The sequence below is a fragment of the Piliocolobus tephrosceles genome, chromosome 8 (assembly GCF_002776525.5).
Source record: "Piliocolobus tephrosceles isolate RC106 chromosome 8, ASM277652v3, whole genome shotgun sequence".
Taxonomy (NCBI): domain Eukaryota; kingdom Metazoa; phylum Chordata; class Mammalia; order Primates; family Cercopithecidae; genus Piliocolobus; species Piliocolobus tephrosceles.
The window spans coordinates 127734044-127749968 of record NC_045441.1 but is presented as its reverse complement, the minus strand read 5'-3'; the positions used below and the strand labels follow the sequence as shown (position 1 = coordinate 127749968).

General features: G+C 44.5%; 1 protein-coding gene across 1 annotated transcript in view; it reads left to right on the top strand.

The window, feature by feature from the left end:
* The window catches only part of SVOPL (SVOP like), a 106765-nt gene that overhangs the window by 74233 nt on the left and 16607 nt on the right, over positions 1 to 15925 (top strand). The window contains exon 14 of the mRNA XM_023190050.3: positions 733 to 822. Within this exon, the coding sequence (XP_023045818.2) occupies positions 733 to 822 (90 nt within the window). The remainder of the gene's footprint in view (positions 1 to 732; positions 823 to 15925) is intronic.

Sequence of the window (15925 nt, the reverse complement as noted above, 5' to 3'; positions counted from 1 at the left end):
GGAAGAAAGGAAGGAAGGAAAGGAAGGAAGGAAGGAAGGAAGGAAGGAAGGAAGGAAGGAAGGAAGGAAGGAAGGAAGGAAGGAAAATGCTGTAAGATTCTGCAACAGCAAAGAGGCTAGGGAATTTAACAAGAACACAGGGGCCAGGTACGGTGGCTCATGCCTCTAATCCCAGCACTTTGGGAGGTTGAGGTGGGAGGATTGCTGAGGCCAGATGTTCAAGACCAGTGCGGCCAACATAGTAAGATCCCATCTCTAATTTTAAAAAAGGAAAGAAGTAAAAATAAGAGCACAGGGAATGGTGTGGCAAGTACCTGGCCCTCTGGTTAATTCTCTTAGCTGTATTTGTATTGAAGACTTCATCGGATCTTTGAGGAGTATTTTCTTCCCATTCAGTAGAATCACTTTTATATATTTATAGTTCTGAAGTGGCACTCTTCTGTCTGATTCCAGAGCTTGTCTTTCTAAAATTATATTTGGAATATTCAGTGAAACATATTTTTGGAATTTGCTCATTTAAAGGATAATTTTGAAGTCTTTATTTTTTGCTGATACTGTCCCAAAAATTCAAAGTTGTGTACCTGAGAAAATGAACACCTTCTGCTCCGTATTCTGTAACTGTGTTTGGTACTGGATGCATTCCAAAGCCTGACCTGGAGAGGAAAGGGAAGAGGAGGGCTCGGGGAAGGACGGACATTATCTGACTGGTACTTTCTGTGCCTCTCCCTGCAGGTCTACCCCACCGCTATGCGTGCTTTGGGGATGGGAACCAGCGGCTCCCTGTGTCGCATTGGTGCAATGGTGGCGCCATTTATATCCCAGGTAGGGCTGAGGACTCTGCAGTGGGAGAGAGTCCGAGAGGGGTGGGGAAAGAGGAACCCCAGGACTCTTCAGATTAAGGGCAGAACGGAGGATTTCTGTGGACTTCATGAGTTTTCCGGAGGTGCCGTTTCCCTGCTGTTTGGTGGATTTAGGTAGAAAGAGGCTAAATCTGCTACCAGGCTTTCAGGTGTCCAGTCAGTAGTATGCATTGCATTGCATTCAGGGTTTGCTCCGTTTTAAAATGGGGGAAAGATGGAGAACCATGGTCAACACGAGGAGCCTGGGCAGCTGAATGACCGTGGGCTCTAACCCTGAGTTGGAATGGTTGTCTGGTCCGTTGTCCAGGTGGCAGCTGTAAAACAGAGCCGGAGAGCGCGGGCAGGTTCAGCTGAGGTGCAGGGAGGTGGTACTGGGGCACAGGTGAGCCAGGCTTAGGCTGGGATAAAATCCCAAGGTGACTTGGAGCCATGGATGGAGCCTGGTTTCGGGAGAAACAACAGAGGCAGGTATGGCGACCCTTGGGGCTGTGGTTCCTCAGAGGGCTATGGAGCTTGCTGCTTTGCACATGTCAGTCCTTTTTTTTTGGCTGCAAAAAACAGAAATCCAGCCTGGACGTGGTGGCTCACGCCTGTAATCTCAGCACTTTTGGAGGCCAAGGTGCGTGGATCACCTGAGGTCAGGAGTTCCAGCCTGGGCAACATGGTGAAACCCTATCTCTACTAAAAATACAAAAATTAGCTGGGCGTGGTGGTGCTTGCCTATAGTCCCAGCTACTCAGGAGGCTGAGGCACAAGAATCACTCGAACCCGGGAGGTAGAGATTTCAGTGAGCCGAGGTTGCGTCACTGCACTCTAGGCTGGGCGAGAGTGAGACTCTATCTCAACAAAAAACAAAACCAAAAAACCCAGAAATCTACATGTCCTGGCTGTAGCAAAAAAAGGCAGGAATGAGTGCGAGCCCGGTCTGGGAGTAGGGGCACTGACAGGGGCCCAGGCTCTGTCCTCTTTCTCTGTCTGGTGCCTGTGGTCACTCATTTCCACCTGAGCATGCAGGCTTTCCTCCTCTCTGAGAACCAGGGTGCTGTGCTTGGCCCTGCATGTGGCAGCTCCACAAATCCCAGACACACACCCTTCGCTCTGGCCTCTGGAAGACGCTGATTAGTTCTCTCTGAATCCCAAGACAGAGACCCCCACTGGTCCAGGTCTCGCCAGTTGTCCGTGCTTGAGCTAACTCAGTTGTGGCCCACAGTCTGGGTTACATATAAACGCAGCTGGCAGAGGCGAAATTGCAGAGAACGGGAGTTGGGATGGGCTGAGTAGACTTTAACGTGTATTTCCTACCATTTAACACAAGGATTTTGCTACCACGAATTTTTAAAAACTATCTTGGGAATGTTTTCCCCACCTGTCTTTTTCACTTTTTCTTTTTTTTAACATCTGAGAAACCAAGCTAATCCCTACCTGTCTTAAAGAAAAATTGGGATGCCTTTTGTCTGGTGCTTTTGCTTTTCAGAATTCCTTAGTACTTACTTCGTCGTTTATCAGAAAAGAATCTAGTGATGAAAAAAAGTTGTCCTTTGTTTTTTTTCCCCAGAGACAGGGTCTCGCTTTGTTGCCCAGGCTGGAGTGTAGTGGCACAGTCATGGCTCACTGCAGCCTCAATCCCCCCAGGCCCAAGAGATCCTCCTACCTGAGCCTCCCCAGTAGCTGGGACTACAGGCATGCACCACCACACCTATTTATTTATTTATTTTTAGAGATGGAGTCTCACTATGTTGCTCAGGCTGGTCTCCAACTCCTGGGTTTAGGCCATTTTCCTGCCTTGTCCTTCCAAAGTGTTGGGATTACAGGTGTGAGCCTCTGCACCCTGCCAGTAGTAAAACATTAACCCTATTTCTGGATGGCTGAACTGAGGCATAGTTCATTTTCCAAGCTTTCATTAGGAATTGAGTTCTCGACCACCTGGAACATTTTCCCTGGGCATTTGTGGGCATTTGTCCCAGAGGCTACGCCGCTGTTGGTGGGTTTGTGGGTTAGGAAAGAACCCAACTGGAACTAGGTCTCCTGGGGCCATAAGGCCCTGCTCTGCTTAGCATCCTGTAGCCCACGTGGATTCTCGACTCCTTGTAATTCTCAGTTATCTTTCTCTGCTACCCTCCCCTCATTTATTTTCATTTTTCTTTTCTTTTCTTTTCCCATCTTTCTTTTCTCCTTCCTTCTGTGCTCTCGCTCTCGCTGTCACCCAGGCTGGAGTGCAGTGGTATGATCTTGGCTCACTGCAACCTCCACCTCCTGGGTTCAAGCAATTGTCCTGTCTCAGCCTCCTGAGTAGCTGGGATTACAGGCACCCACCACCACTCTTGGCTAATTTTTTTGTATTTTTAGTAGAGATGGGATTTTGCCACGTTGGCCAGGCTGGTCTCAAACTCCTGACCTCAGGTGATCCACCTGCCTCAGCCTCCCAAAGTGCTGGGATTACAGATGTGAGCCACTGCGCCCAGCCTGTTACCCTCATTTCTAAAGTGGAGATAAAGAATAGCACCCACTATAGAGTTTTGCTCTAAGGATGAAATGAGATGAATAAATGTAAAGCAATTAACCCAATATTTGACATATAGTAAGCATTCGGTAAATGTTAGCTCATATGATCATGATGCTCAATAACGGTCAAAGTGAAATGCTATTCCAATGGATACTTCTCAATCATTTAATTTTGGAAAGTATTGTTATATCAATCTCTGTGCAATCGAGATGCTCTGCTTTCCTTAACAGGTTTAGATTGGGGGGGTTTCGAATCTGGGAAGCTTTGTGCCAGCTGCTAGGATATTTGCCTCGGTTTAGGATGGGGTGAGCTGCTCTAAGTAGACAGTAGGGTTTGGTGTCACTTTCATGAGCTAATTAGTCACTTCCCTGAAGGGTAGTTCTCAAACGTTAGTGCTTCTCAGAATTACTAGGGTAACTTGATAACAGATCCTTGGATTCCACTCACAGATGCTGATTCTGTAGATGGGGATCAGTTACCTACTTCCACCCCCCTCCCCCGCTTAAAGATAAGGTCTTACTCTGTCACCCAGGCTGGAGTACAGTGGTACAGTTGAGGGCTCAATACAGCCTCCACTTCCTGGATTCAAGCAATCCTCCCACCTCAGCCCCACAAGTAGCTGGGAATACAGGCATGTGCCACCATGCCTGGCTAATTTTTTTTTTTTTAATTTTAGTAGGGATGAGGTCTCACTGTGTTGCTCAGGCTGGCCTTGAACTCCTGAGCTCAAGATCCTCCCACCTTGGCCTTTCAAAGTGCTGGGATTACAGGTGTGAGCCACTGAGCCTGGCCTCAGTTACTTATATTTTTAAGTATCCCCAGCAAATCTGATGCAGCTGATGGCGGGCCACCCTCTAGGAGGCACTGCTATCCATAGGGAGGACTGGGAGATCTTCCTTTCACTTAATTCTTCTCCTTGTTCTTCCACTTTTTCTCTTTTTTCCTTCTTGCTCCCCCTTCTTATTTATTTTATTTTATTTTTTGCCTAAAACAAGCTGTTAAACCAGTTAAACTAAAATGATTACGTTTTAATCAGTAATATGTTTACACATGCTAATGACTATAAGGTTAATACAAAAGTCTCTTTTAAAATGAATGTTTCAGAGTGGGCGCAATAACTCACACCTTTAATCCCAGCACTTTGGGAGGCCAAAGTGGGCAGATCACATGAGGCCAGGAGTTCGAGACCAGCCTGGTCAACATGGTGAAATCCCGTCTCTACTAAAAATATAAGAATTAGGCTGGGCATGGTGGCGGGCACCTGTAATCCCAGCTAGCTGGGAGACTGAGGCATGAGAATCTCTTGAACCTGGGAGACGGAGGTTGCGCTGAGCCAAGATTGTGACACTGCACTCCAGCCTGGATGACAAAGTGAGACTCTGTCTCAAAATAAATAAATAAATTAGTTAATTGAGTGTTTCAGCCAGGCATGATGGCATGCACCTATAGTCCCAGCTACTCAGGAGGCTGAGGCATGAGAACTGGTTGAGCCTGGGAGTTCGAGGCTGTGATGAGCTATGTTTGCACCACTGTACTCTAGCCTGGACAACAGAGCAAGACTCTTTCATAAATAAACAAATTAATAATAATTCACCCACCCAGAAACTTTAAATAGGAACATTTTAAGATATTCAGTTGTTAGAAACTAATGATAGTAAAAAATAATGGTAGTCATGAGTATGCAGTCCAAGAAAACAATAAAGGAAAATTTTGCTACAAAAGTATTAAAGATTCAGGGCCAGGTGTGGTGGCTCACACCTTGTAATCCCAGCACTTTGGGCGGCTGAGCCGGATGGATCACCTGAGGTCAGCAGTTCGAGACCATCCTGACCAACATGGAGAAACCCCGTCTCTACTAAAAATATAAAATTAACCGGGTTTGGTGGCACGTGCCTGTAATCCCAGCTACTCGGGAGCCTGAGGCAGGAGAATCACTTGAACCTTGAACCTGGGGAGGCGGAGGTTGAGGTGAGTGGAGATCACGCCATTGCACTCCAGCCTGGGCAACAAGAGTGAAACTCCATCTCAAAAAAAAAAAAAAAAGTATTAAAGATTCACTGAAATACAGAAGGGACCAGTGCGAGGCCTCTGCCAATAGGTCAGGGACTGCCTTCCCACTTATTCTGAGGAACTTCAGGAGATCAGTCACTGTAGCCCTAGCTGGGTGTCTTAGTTCAGGCTGCTATAGCATGTACCACAGACTGGGTGGCTTAGAAAAACAGAAACATATTCCTCATAGTTCTGGAGGCTTGAAGCTCAAGATCGGGCACCCATATGTTTGGGTTCTAGTGAGGGCTCTCTTCTCGGCTTGGAGACAGCTACCTTCTTGTGTCCTCCCATCCAGAAAGAGGGGAAAGAGTTTTTTCTGGTCTCTTTTATTTTTATTTTGTTTAAAAAAATTTTCCCTTTCTTAAACTGGGTGGTACATCTGTGATCTCGTTTTTTTCCTCCTGCAGACAGAGTCCTGCTCTGTCCCCCGGACTGGAGTGCAGTGGCGTGATCTCAGCTCACTGCAACCTCCGCCTCCCAGGTTCAAGCAGTTCTCCTGCCTCAGCCCTCCGAGTAGCTGGGGCTACAGGCACCTGCCACCATGCCTGACTAATTTTTGTGTTTTTAGTAGAGATGGGATTTTACTGTGTTGGCTAGGCTAGTCTCAAACTTCTTCTTTTTTTTTTTTTTTTTTTGGGGGCAGAGACCTTCTCGTCACCCAGGCTGGATGGAGTGCAGTGGCATGATCTTGGCTCACTGCAAGCTCCACCTCCGGGTTCAGGCCATTCTCCTGCCTCAGCCTTCCAAGTAGCTGGGACTACAGAAGGCACCCGCCACCATGCCTGGCTAATTTTTTGTATTTGTAGTAGAGACGGAGTTTTACCGTGTTAGCCAGGATGGTCTTGATCTCCTGACCCTGTGATCCGCCCATCTTGGCCTCCCAAAGTGCTGGGATTACAGGCGTGAGTCACTGTGCCCAGCCTTGTGATCTCTTTTTTTAAGAACGCTAATTTCATTCATGAGTGCTCCACCGTCATGACCTGATCATCCCCAAAGGTCCCACATCCAAATGTGATACCATCATATTGAGGATTCCACCTAAGAATTTTGGAGGGACAAAAGCACCCAGTGCCTAACACCAGGCATCCCTTGGTTCAGTGATGTGTGAACTGCTGGAACCTACTGCGGATGGTTAACGTCCTTTCAGCACATCCATGGCTTTGGGCTTTACCCGAGGCTTGCAGCACAGGCCCTTACAGCCCCACGGTGTGTGGCTGTGATTTGGGTAATGCAACCAAGACCTCTCCCTTGTGGCCAGACTTCACATGGTGTTTTCATCAAATGAGATGGGTCAACATCCAAAAAAGGCATTGAAAAGCATTTAAAGTCTCTATAAAAGCTCCTCAAAGAGATGTCAGTGGAAAACCCCATTTGTGACTCTAGCAAAACTTTTAAGCAGCCTCTTTGCCTGACTCACTTCCGTTGTTGTCAGTCGCATAGCTGTCATCCCCAACTCTCCAGCCTCATCCCTTCAACCTTATCACCCCTTCGAAGTTCAAATGCCAGCCGGGTGTGGTGACCCAGGCCTGTAATCCTAACACTTTGGGAGGCTGAGGTGAGTGGATCACTTGAGGTCAGGAGTTCAAGACCAGCCTGGCCAATATGGTGAAACCCCATGTCTACTAAAAATACAACAATTAGCCGGGTATGGTGGCACACGCCTGCAATCCCAGCTACTCAGGAGGCTGAGGTGGGAGAATCACTTGAACCCAGGAGGCGGAGGTTGCAGTGAGCTGAGATCGCGCCATTGCACTCCAGCCTGGGCGACAGAGTGAGACTCTGTCTCTCAAAAAATAAAAAAATAAAAAAAATTGAAGTGCTGCCAAAATTCAGCAGAACTAGCTTTTTTCTAGCCTCCTACAAACTCCGATATATTTGCTTGTCTTCTCTGTTTTTTCTAGCTGAAATCATTCAGCCTTTCAGGTTTCAGAAGAAAGCAAAGTAGACAAACAGAGACTCTGTTAGGAGAAAGGAGAATTCCTTAATTCAGAGTCCTATTTTGGTGACTGTTCAACAAGTTCTTTCTGGAATAATTCTCTACAAGTTTTAGAGGACTTTTTTTTTTTTTTTTTAAGATAGAATCTCACTCTGTCACTCAGGCTGGAGTGCAGTGGCGTGATCTTGGCTCACTGCAAGCTCTGCTTCCTGGGTTTACGCCATTCTCCTGCCTCAGCCTCTCGAGTGGCTGGGACTACAGGCGCCCACCACCACGCCTGGCTAACTTTTTGTATTTTTAGTAGAGACAGGGTTTCACTGTGTTAGCCAGGATGGTCTCGATCTCCTGACCTCGTGATCCACCCACTTCGGCCTCCCAAAGTGCTGGGATTACAGGTATGAGCCACCTCGCCTGGCCGAGGGCTTCTTATGTAGTTTGGCACTTAGAGCACCAAAAGAGACTCAATTAGCTACAGTCTATTTGTTAGCATAGAATCAAGAATTATTTCATCCCAACTGAATGTTCAACGCATTTATTGAACTTGACCTCTGTGCCTTCCATTGTTGAGTTCTATTTATTTGCAGTAATCAGTAAGTCAGATGAGGTGCCAGTGGTGTGCCAGAGCTGGCCTGGGCTGGCTTTTGAAAGCCGATGGTTAAATTTTCAGGAAAAATTGCAAACTGGTTAATGTCACATTGTTTGAAATTAGTTATGGTGGTAGTGTGTACACTGTGGAAATGGACAAATGATGTAAGTCAGGGCCTTGGGTTTTTTGAGAACCTGTTGAACATTTGACAGCACACCACCACAAGGTTCCTGCCCTCAAGAGACTTACGTTCAAGTTGGGTACTTTATCAATAAGCAATTAATGTAAAATAATTCCAGATTGTGATTAGGCTTTGGAGGTAATGTGGTAATGAGTAAAAGGGGTGACAGGCTTTTTTAGGCAGTCCTCTCTGGGAAGGTGATATTGGAGCTGAGATCTGAAGTGTGAGAAGCTGGCTGCTGTGTAAAGGGAAATGCATTTCGAGTAGAACGACTGTTGGTTTGAGGAACTCCAGGTGGGATGGACATCAATGTGTTCTAAGAATAGAAAATAGCCTTGGCGAGCCAAATGGAGAGAAATGCAGGGACAGAATGTACCTTCCAGGCATATTAAGGACTTTAGATTTTTACCTTAGGAGCAGTGGGGAAAATTTTAAGGGTTTTAAGCAAATGAGGGATACGATCAGTTTTGTTTTTTAAAAAGATCACTCTGGCCTGTCGTGGTGGTTCACGCCTGTAATCCCAGCACTTTGGGAGGGCGAGGTGGGCGGATCACCTGAAGTCAGGAGTTCAAGACCAGTCTGGCCAACATGGTGAAACCCCATCTCTACTAAAAATACAAAAATTAGCTAGGCGTGGTGGCATGCGTCTATAGTCCCAGCTACTTGGGAGGCTGAGGCAGGAGAATTGCTGGAACCCTGGAGACGGAAGTTGCAGTGAGCCAGGATCGTGCTGCTGCACTCCAGCCTGGCTGACAGAGTAAGACTCTGTCTCAAAAAAATAAAAAGGTAATGAAAAGATCACTCTAGTTGCTTGCAGAGAGTAAATTGGAGGAGGGAAAGGGTAGAGCAATCTTATAAGACAACTCTCAGTTCACATTGCCATGTATTATTGCCATGAAAGAGGAGATTTCAGAATTTTGGAAAACCCTTTCTGTTACACTATAAAGATATAGGAAAAGATGGTAAACCTGACTGCTTAAAAAATTTACATTTCTGGCCGGTTGTGGTGGCTTATGCCTGTAATCCCAGCACTTTGGGAGGCCGAGGCTGGTTGATCATCTGAGGTCAGGAAGTCGAGACCAGCCTGGCCAACATGGTGAAACCATCTTTTTTTCTTCCATCCTGAAAACATAAAAACCTACAAAGTAGACTTGAAACTTTACTAATATCTCACCATTTAATGATAACAAAGATAAATATTTTAATGAGGCTTTTAAAGTATATTTTCCTATGTGTGTGTATAAATATGCATATACATTGTTAGTGATGTAGGTTCAAATGAAAAAAAAGAGTATAAATTTCACCCAAATATCATAGTACTTTTTATAGCCTGCTCTGTTGCTCTCTCTCTCTCTCTTTTTTTATGTATGGACAGAGGAGAGGGAGGGGAGAAAGTAAAGAAAAGGAAGGAAGGAAAGGAAAGGGAAGAAAAAGATATTTTGTTCATATGTTGTAGACATTTTTCATGTCCATAAATATAAAAAATAACCATTAAACTGAAAAATATTTCATTGTATGTATATCCCAAAAGTTACTTTTCAGTTAGTTCTGTATTATTGAATATCTTGACTATTTCAGAAAAGTTTTAATATAAACCACAATAATAAAGCTAGGCATGGTGACTCACACCTGTAATCCCAGCATTGTGGGAGGCCGAGGCAGGCAGATCATTTGTGGTCAGGAGTTCGAGACCAGCCTGGCCAACATGGCAAAACCCTGACTCTACTAAACAAACAAAAATTACCTGAGTATGGTGGTGGGTGCCTGTAATCCCAGTTACTCTGGAGGCTGAAGCAGGAGAATCGCTTGAAACTGGGAGGTGGAGGTTGCAGTGAGCTGAGATCATGCCACTGTATTCTATCCTGGGCAATAGAACGCGACTCTATCCCCCTCCCCACAACCCCCCCCCCCCCAAAACACAAACAAAAACACAAAAAACAGTAATGGGCACCCTTGTGCTTGCCTTTTTTTTTTTTTTTTTTTGAGACAGGGTCTCACTCTGTTGCCCAGGCTGGCAGGCAGTGGTGCAATCACAGCTTATTGCCATGCCACCTCGACTTCCTGGGCTCACGTGATCCCCCTATCTCAGCCTCCTGAATAGCTGGGACTACAGGTGCTCAACCACCCACACCCTGCTATTTTTTTTTTTTTTTTTTTTTGGTAGAAATGGTGTCTTGCCATGTTGCCCAGGTTGGAGGCTGGGCTTGAACTCCTGGGCTCAAGCAGTCCTCCCACTTTGGCTCCCAAAGTGCTGGGATTACAGGCGTGAGCCATCAGGCCCAGCTGTGCTTACATTTTTATCCAATTATGCAATTATCTCCTTAGGGTGAATCCCTAGAAATTGGATCGGTAGGTGAAGGGGTCTGCTTGCTTTCATTTTGGTACACTGTGCTCAAGTCCTCTTGGACGAGCTTGTACCAGGGCCTGAGAGCCTTGTTGCTTCACGTATCTGCCACAGATGTTACTCTTTCATCTTTGCCAATCTCACTGGCAATAAATGATACCTCTTGATTATTGTAATTAGTGTTTCTTTTATTAGGAATGGTACTGAATGTTCTTATTCATATTGTAATTGGGCAATTTATCTTTTTCTTAGCTTGCGCACTCAGGTACTTGCCCATTTTTCAATTCAGTCTTTAAAACATGAATCTGTAAGAGCCTCTGATAAATGTGTATGTATATAAATGTGTGTGTGGGTGGGTGTGTCTATAAAGGATTTTTAGCAATTTTTCTGGCATATTACAAATATTCTGCATTTGGCAATTACGTTGCAGAGTTTTTTTATTTGTCTTTCATTCTTGTTCATGTTCTTCTTTTTCTGTGCGGGGTGCATAGACATTCCAATGTATCAGTATTTCTTCTCTATATTTCTGGAGTCTGCATTTAGGATTATAAAAACACACACCTCTTTTCTTCCAGGCCTTCTATGGCATTTTCTTTTTTGAGAGGGCAAGGCAGGAGTGTACACTTTTAATTGAAGTATAATAGACACGTGGAAGTGGCCACATTATAAATGTCCAACTTACTCACATTTCGCAAAGTGAATGCAACCCAGACTCTGACCCAGATATTCCTGCCGTGCCCTCTTCAAGCCATGGGCGTCTATTGAGGCGTGAGGTCCAGTGCTGGAAACAGCTGTACAATTCCGCCAGTGGCAAGCTGGCTGTTCCAACACGATGTATTGAAAATCCATTTTTCACTCACAGGTTAGAAATGCCTGTTTGCTTATGTTCCCACAATTGGCCTATTTCTAGCTCGCTATTTTCCTCCATTGATCTGTCTGCTTTTGTCAGTGACGAGTTCTTTCTATTACTCTAATGAGATTTATACACATTCTTTTAAACTGGCTGTTCAAAACCTACTTCATTGCTCTTTTTCAGAACACTTAGTAACATTCCGCCCAAATCCTATTAACATTTTAATTGTTAATGTTTTCAGTGTATTGGCTAATAGAGGAAAAATGGCCTTTTTTCTTACAGCGTTGTCTACGTATCCAAGAACAAGGTTTGTCTCTCTCTTTGTTCAATCTTTCCTCCTATGGCCCTTGCTGGGATTTTATTGTTTTCTTCAGATAGATCCTGTGTGTCTTGTTATGTTTATTCCTAGGCATCTTATGGCATTTTGTTGTTATTAGGAATGGATTATTTTCTTTCATTATAACTTCTATTTTAACATTCTAAATAGTTATCTAAATACAGATAATAATATATTCAGTAAGCTGGTTGTTTAAAAATCAATATTAAAATCCATTCCAAATAGTTACCTAAATACAGATATCTAAATACAGATAACTATTTGGAATGGATTTTTTCTTATATTGATTTTTAAACAACTAGCTTACTGAATGCATTCCTAATACTTTCTCATTTGAGTTTCTTGAGTTTTTTGGGTTTATAATGGTAGCCCTTCTGTGATTTCTATCTATCCCTTGATGCTGAATGCTTCCAATCAGCATTTAATGTGCTTCAGGTTCCACAGCTTCCAAGCTGTAAAATCAACCTTGTTCACTATTGCTTTTCTCTTCTTTCCAGCTAAACTCCTTAAAAGGGTTCTCTTTCCACTTCATTTCCTGCCTTCCACTCATTCCTTCACCTCCTCCAAACTGGCTGTAGCCATCTCTACTCCACCAAAATCATTCTTGGTAAGGTCTCCTGTGACCTCTGTGTCTCTAGGTTCAAAGGTCATTTTAATCCCTCATCTCATCTGACCTTTGACCCGCGTTAGGGACTGCTGGCCGTGCTCTCCCTCCAGCATCCCGTGTTCCCTTCTGGTGGCTCCCTCGCTTGCACTCTGTGGGTTTCCTCCGACCTCTGTGGCTGCTGCTTCCCCATCTCTTTGTGACTTTTCCTCTACTCTTTCTTTTGTTGTGGATTTCTTATTGCTCAATTTTAGAATCTTATAGTTTCTTATTTCACTCTCCACTGAGATGATATCATCCATTTTATTACTTTAGTTACCAGTGACTTACTCATGAATCCCAAGCTTCTATCTCTAGACAAGGCCTTGCTTCCCACTCCAGATTCATCCACCTGATCACCTCCCCAGCATTTTCACCTGGATGTCTCAAAAGCATCTTAAACCCAGCATGTTTGAAATTAAACTCCTGACATCTCTCCCGGAACCCGTCTGGCCTCCCTGCTGTGAGCTCTTGTGGCACCTTGAGCTTTTCCTTCATATCACTGTAGTGAGAGAGGAGAATGGAAAAAAACACAAACAAACAAACAAAAAAAACAGTTAAGCAGACAGTTAAGGCAAGTCCTCCGTAGAATTCTATTTTTTGTTTGTTTTTTGGAAACAGAGTCTAGCTCTGTCATCCAGGTTGGAGTGCAGTGGTGCGATCCTGGCTCACTGCAACCTCTGCCTCCCAGGTTCAAGCGATTGTCCTGCCTCAGTCTCCTGAATAGCTGGGATTACAGGCATCTGCCACCATGCCCGGCTCATTTTTGTATTTTTCGTAAAGACGGGGTTTTACCATGTTGGCCAGGCTGGTCTCGACCTCCTGACCTCAGGTAATCCACCTGCCTCGGCCTCCCAAAGTGCTGGGATTACAGGTGAGAGCCACTGTGCCCGGCCTGTAGAATTCTTTTAAACAGAGAAACAGCCTGAAAAATCAAGCTGTAGCTGCACAGAGAAGGGAGCAAGGCCCAATGTAGAAATGCCTTTGTTCTTTGTGTAATGAGCAGGCTCCTGGGAAATCATTTCCTCACACTTCCACAGACATGTCCACAGTGGGCTCTGTGGGAACTTGCACAGAAGGGAGGCTTGCCTGAGACATGCCCACAGCTACACAGATAAGGGCAGTTACACAAGTAGCTACACAGATAAGGGAAGTTACACAGGCAGGGAAGCTTCTTATAAAAGCTTTTGTATTCAACTGAAAAAATGGCAATCCTCTTCTGGGTCCCCTCTCCACAGTGGAGAGCTTTCCTCTTCCGCTTAATAACTTTCTCTCCAACCTCACCCTTGGTGTCCACACTCCGTAATTTTCTTGGTCGTGAGACAAGAACTCCAGGTAATACCTCAGACAGCAAGACTGCAACAATATTGTAATTGCCCATTTATTTTCCAGGCTATTTAAAATCAGTCTCTTCCAATAGACTTTACTCCCTATGAGGACCAGGACATGTGCATAGTTTGCTAATTTTTGTGTTCCTTGCTCCTACCATACATAATACCTCTTACTTGAGTGTCCTGGGGCGCTCAAAACATTTTGCGAATGATTTCTAATTGGCTATTTTTAAAAAAATTTATTTGTATTCAACTATTTTACTGAAATATGAATTTGAGTCCTTGGAGAAGCAGATGCAAGGGGTTGATTGGAAAATACCTGAAGGTAGCCAGAGTGGTGAGGGAGAGCCCTGGGACTGCGATGCTGGGTGGCCAGCAAGGACTCCCACTCAGCAAGAGCCTTTGCCTCAGCTGGTGAACTATTGAGATTTATTTGACAGTATTTGTAATTTTTGAATCACTACTCATAAATAGATGGTGACTGGGACTGTTTGCGGATATGTGTTTTATCTTGTTAGGTTCTGGAATGACTGTCATTCCATTTTTTTTTTTCCCCAGGCTGGAGTGCAGTGGTGCGATCTCGGCTCACTGCAGCTTCTGCCTCCTGGGTTCAAGCGATTCTCCTGCCTCAGCCTCCCAAGTAGCTGGGATTATAGGCGCCTGTGACCACGCTCGGCTAATTTTTGTATTTTTAGTAGAGACTGGGTTTCACTGTGTTGGCCAGGCTGGTCTCAAGCTCCTGACCTCAGGTGATCCATCCGCCTTGGCCTCCCAAAGTGCTAGGATTACAGGCGTGAGCCACCACGCCTGGCCTTCATTCTACTCTTATTAAAAAGACATGGGAAGATTTTCTTTTCTCTCTAGACTCTGTTCCTTGGAGGTTTGAAAGAGCTGTCTGTGAAAGAGGGAATCCTGGCACTTTGGAGAATGTGGTTCTTTGGTCCTTCTGTTTCTTCTTTGGTTGTTTCTCTTAGTTTTATCTCTTTTTTTAAGTACATGTCAGGAAACATTTTTATTGAATCCTTCACTCAAATTTATTAGCATTGAACTTTGGGGAGAATTCTCTTGTGGTTCTTTGCCTTTCCTCTATATTAGCAATGATTTTCTCTTGTACATTTTTTTTTTCTTGTTTAGGGATGGGGTATCATTGTGTTGGCCAAGCTGGTCTTGAACTCATGGCCTCAGGTGATCCTCCCATCTGTGCCTCCCAAAGTGCTGAGATTACAGGTATGTGCCACTACACCCAACCTTCTTTCACATCCTTAATGCCATGATTTTTTACTTGAATTTCTAATTAGGTTTATTTTTTCCTAAAATAAAATATTTCGTGCATCAATTTATCAACCCCACTTATTTCTATTTTCCAATGTATTAATTTAAGCTTTTGTTTTTATTTCTGTTGCACTAATTTCTTAGGTTTATTAACTTTAACTTCTTGAATTGGAGGAATAGTTCATTGTTTTTAATTATTTCTTATATTAACTTTTTTTTTTTTTTAAGACACAGTTTTGGTCTGTTGCCCAGGCTGTAGTGTAATGGCACAGTCTTGGCTCACTGCAACCTCTGCCTCCCAGGTTCAACAGACTCTCCTGCCTCAGCCTCCCAAGTAGCTGGGATTACAGGTGCCTGCCACCTCGCCTGGCTAACTTTTTTTGTATTTTTAGTAGAGATGGGGTTTCACCATGTTAGCCAGGCTGGTCTCGAACTTCTGACGTCAGGTGATCCTCCCACCTTGGCCTCCCGAAGTGCTGGGATTACAGGTGTGAGCCACCGTGCTCAGCCTACTATATATATATATATATATATTTTTTATTATACTTTAAGTTCTAGGGTACATGTGCATAACGTGCAGGTTTGTTACATATGTATACTTGTGCCATGTTGGTGTGCTGCACCCATCAACTCGTGAGCACCCATCAATTCATCATTTATGTCAGGTATAACTCTCCAGTGCAATCCCTCCCCCCTCCCCCCTCCCCATGATAGGCCCCAGTGTGTGATGTTACCCTTCCCGAGTCCAAGTGAACTCATTGTTCAGTTCCCACCTATGAGTGAGAACATGCGGTGTTTGGTTTTCTCTTCTTGTGATAGTTTGCTAAGAATGATGGTTTCCAGCTGCATCCATGTCCCTACAAAGGACGCAAACTCATCCTTTTTTATGGCTGCATAGTATTCCATGGTGTATATGTGCCACATTTTCTTAATCCAGTCTGTCACTGATGGACATTTGGGTTGATTCCAAGTCTTTGCTATTGTGAATAGTGCCGCAATAAACATACGTGTGCATGTGTCTTTGTAGTAG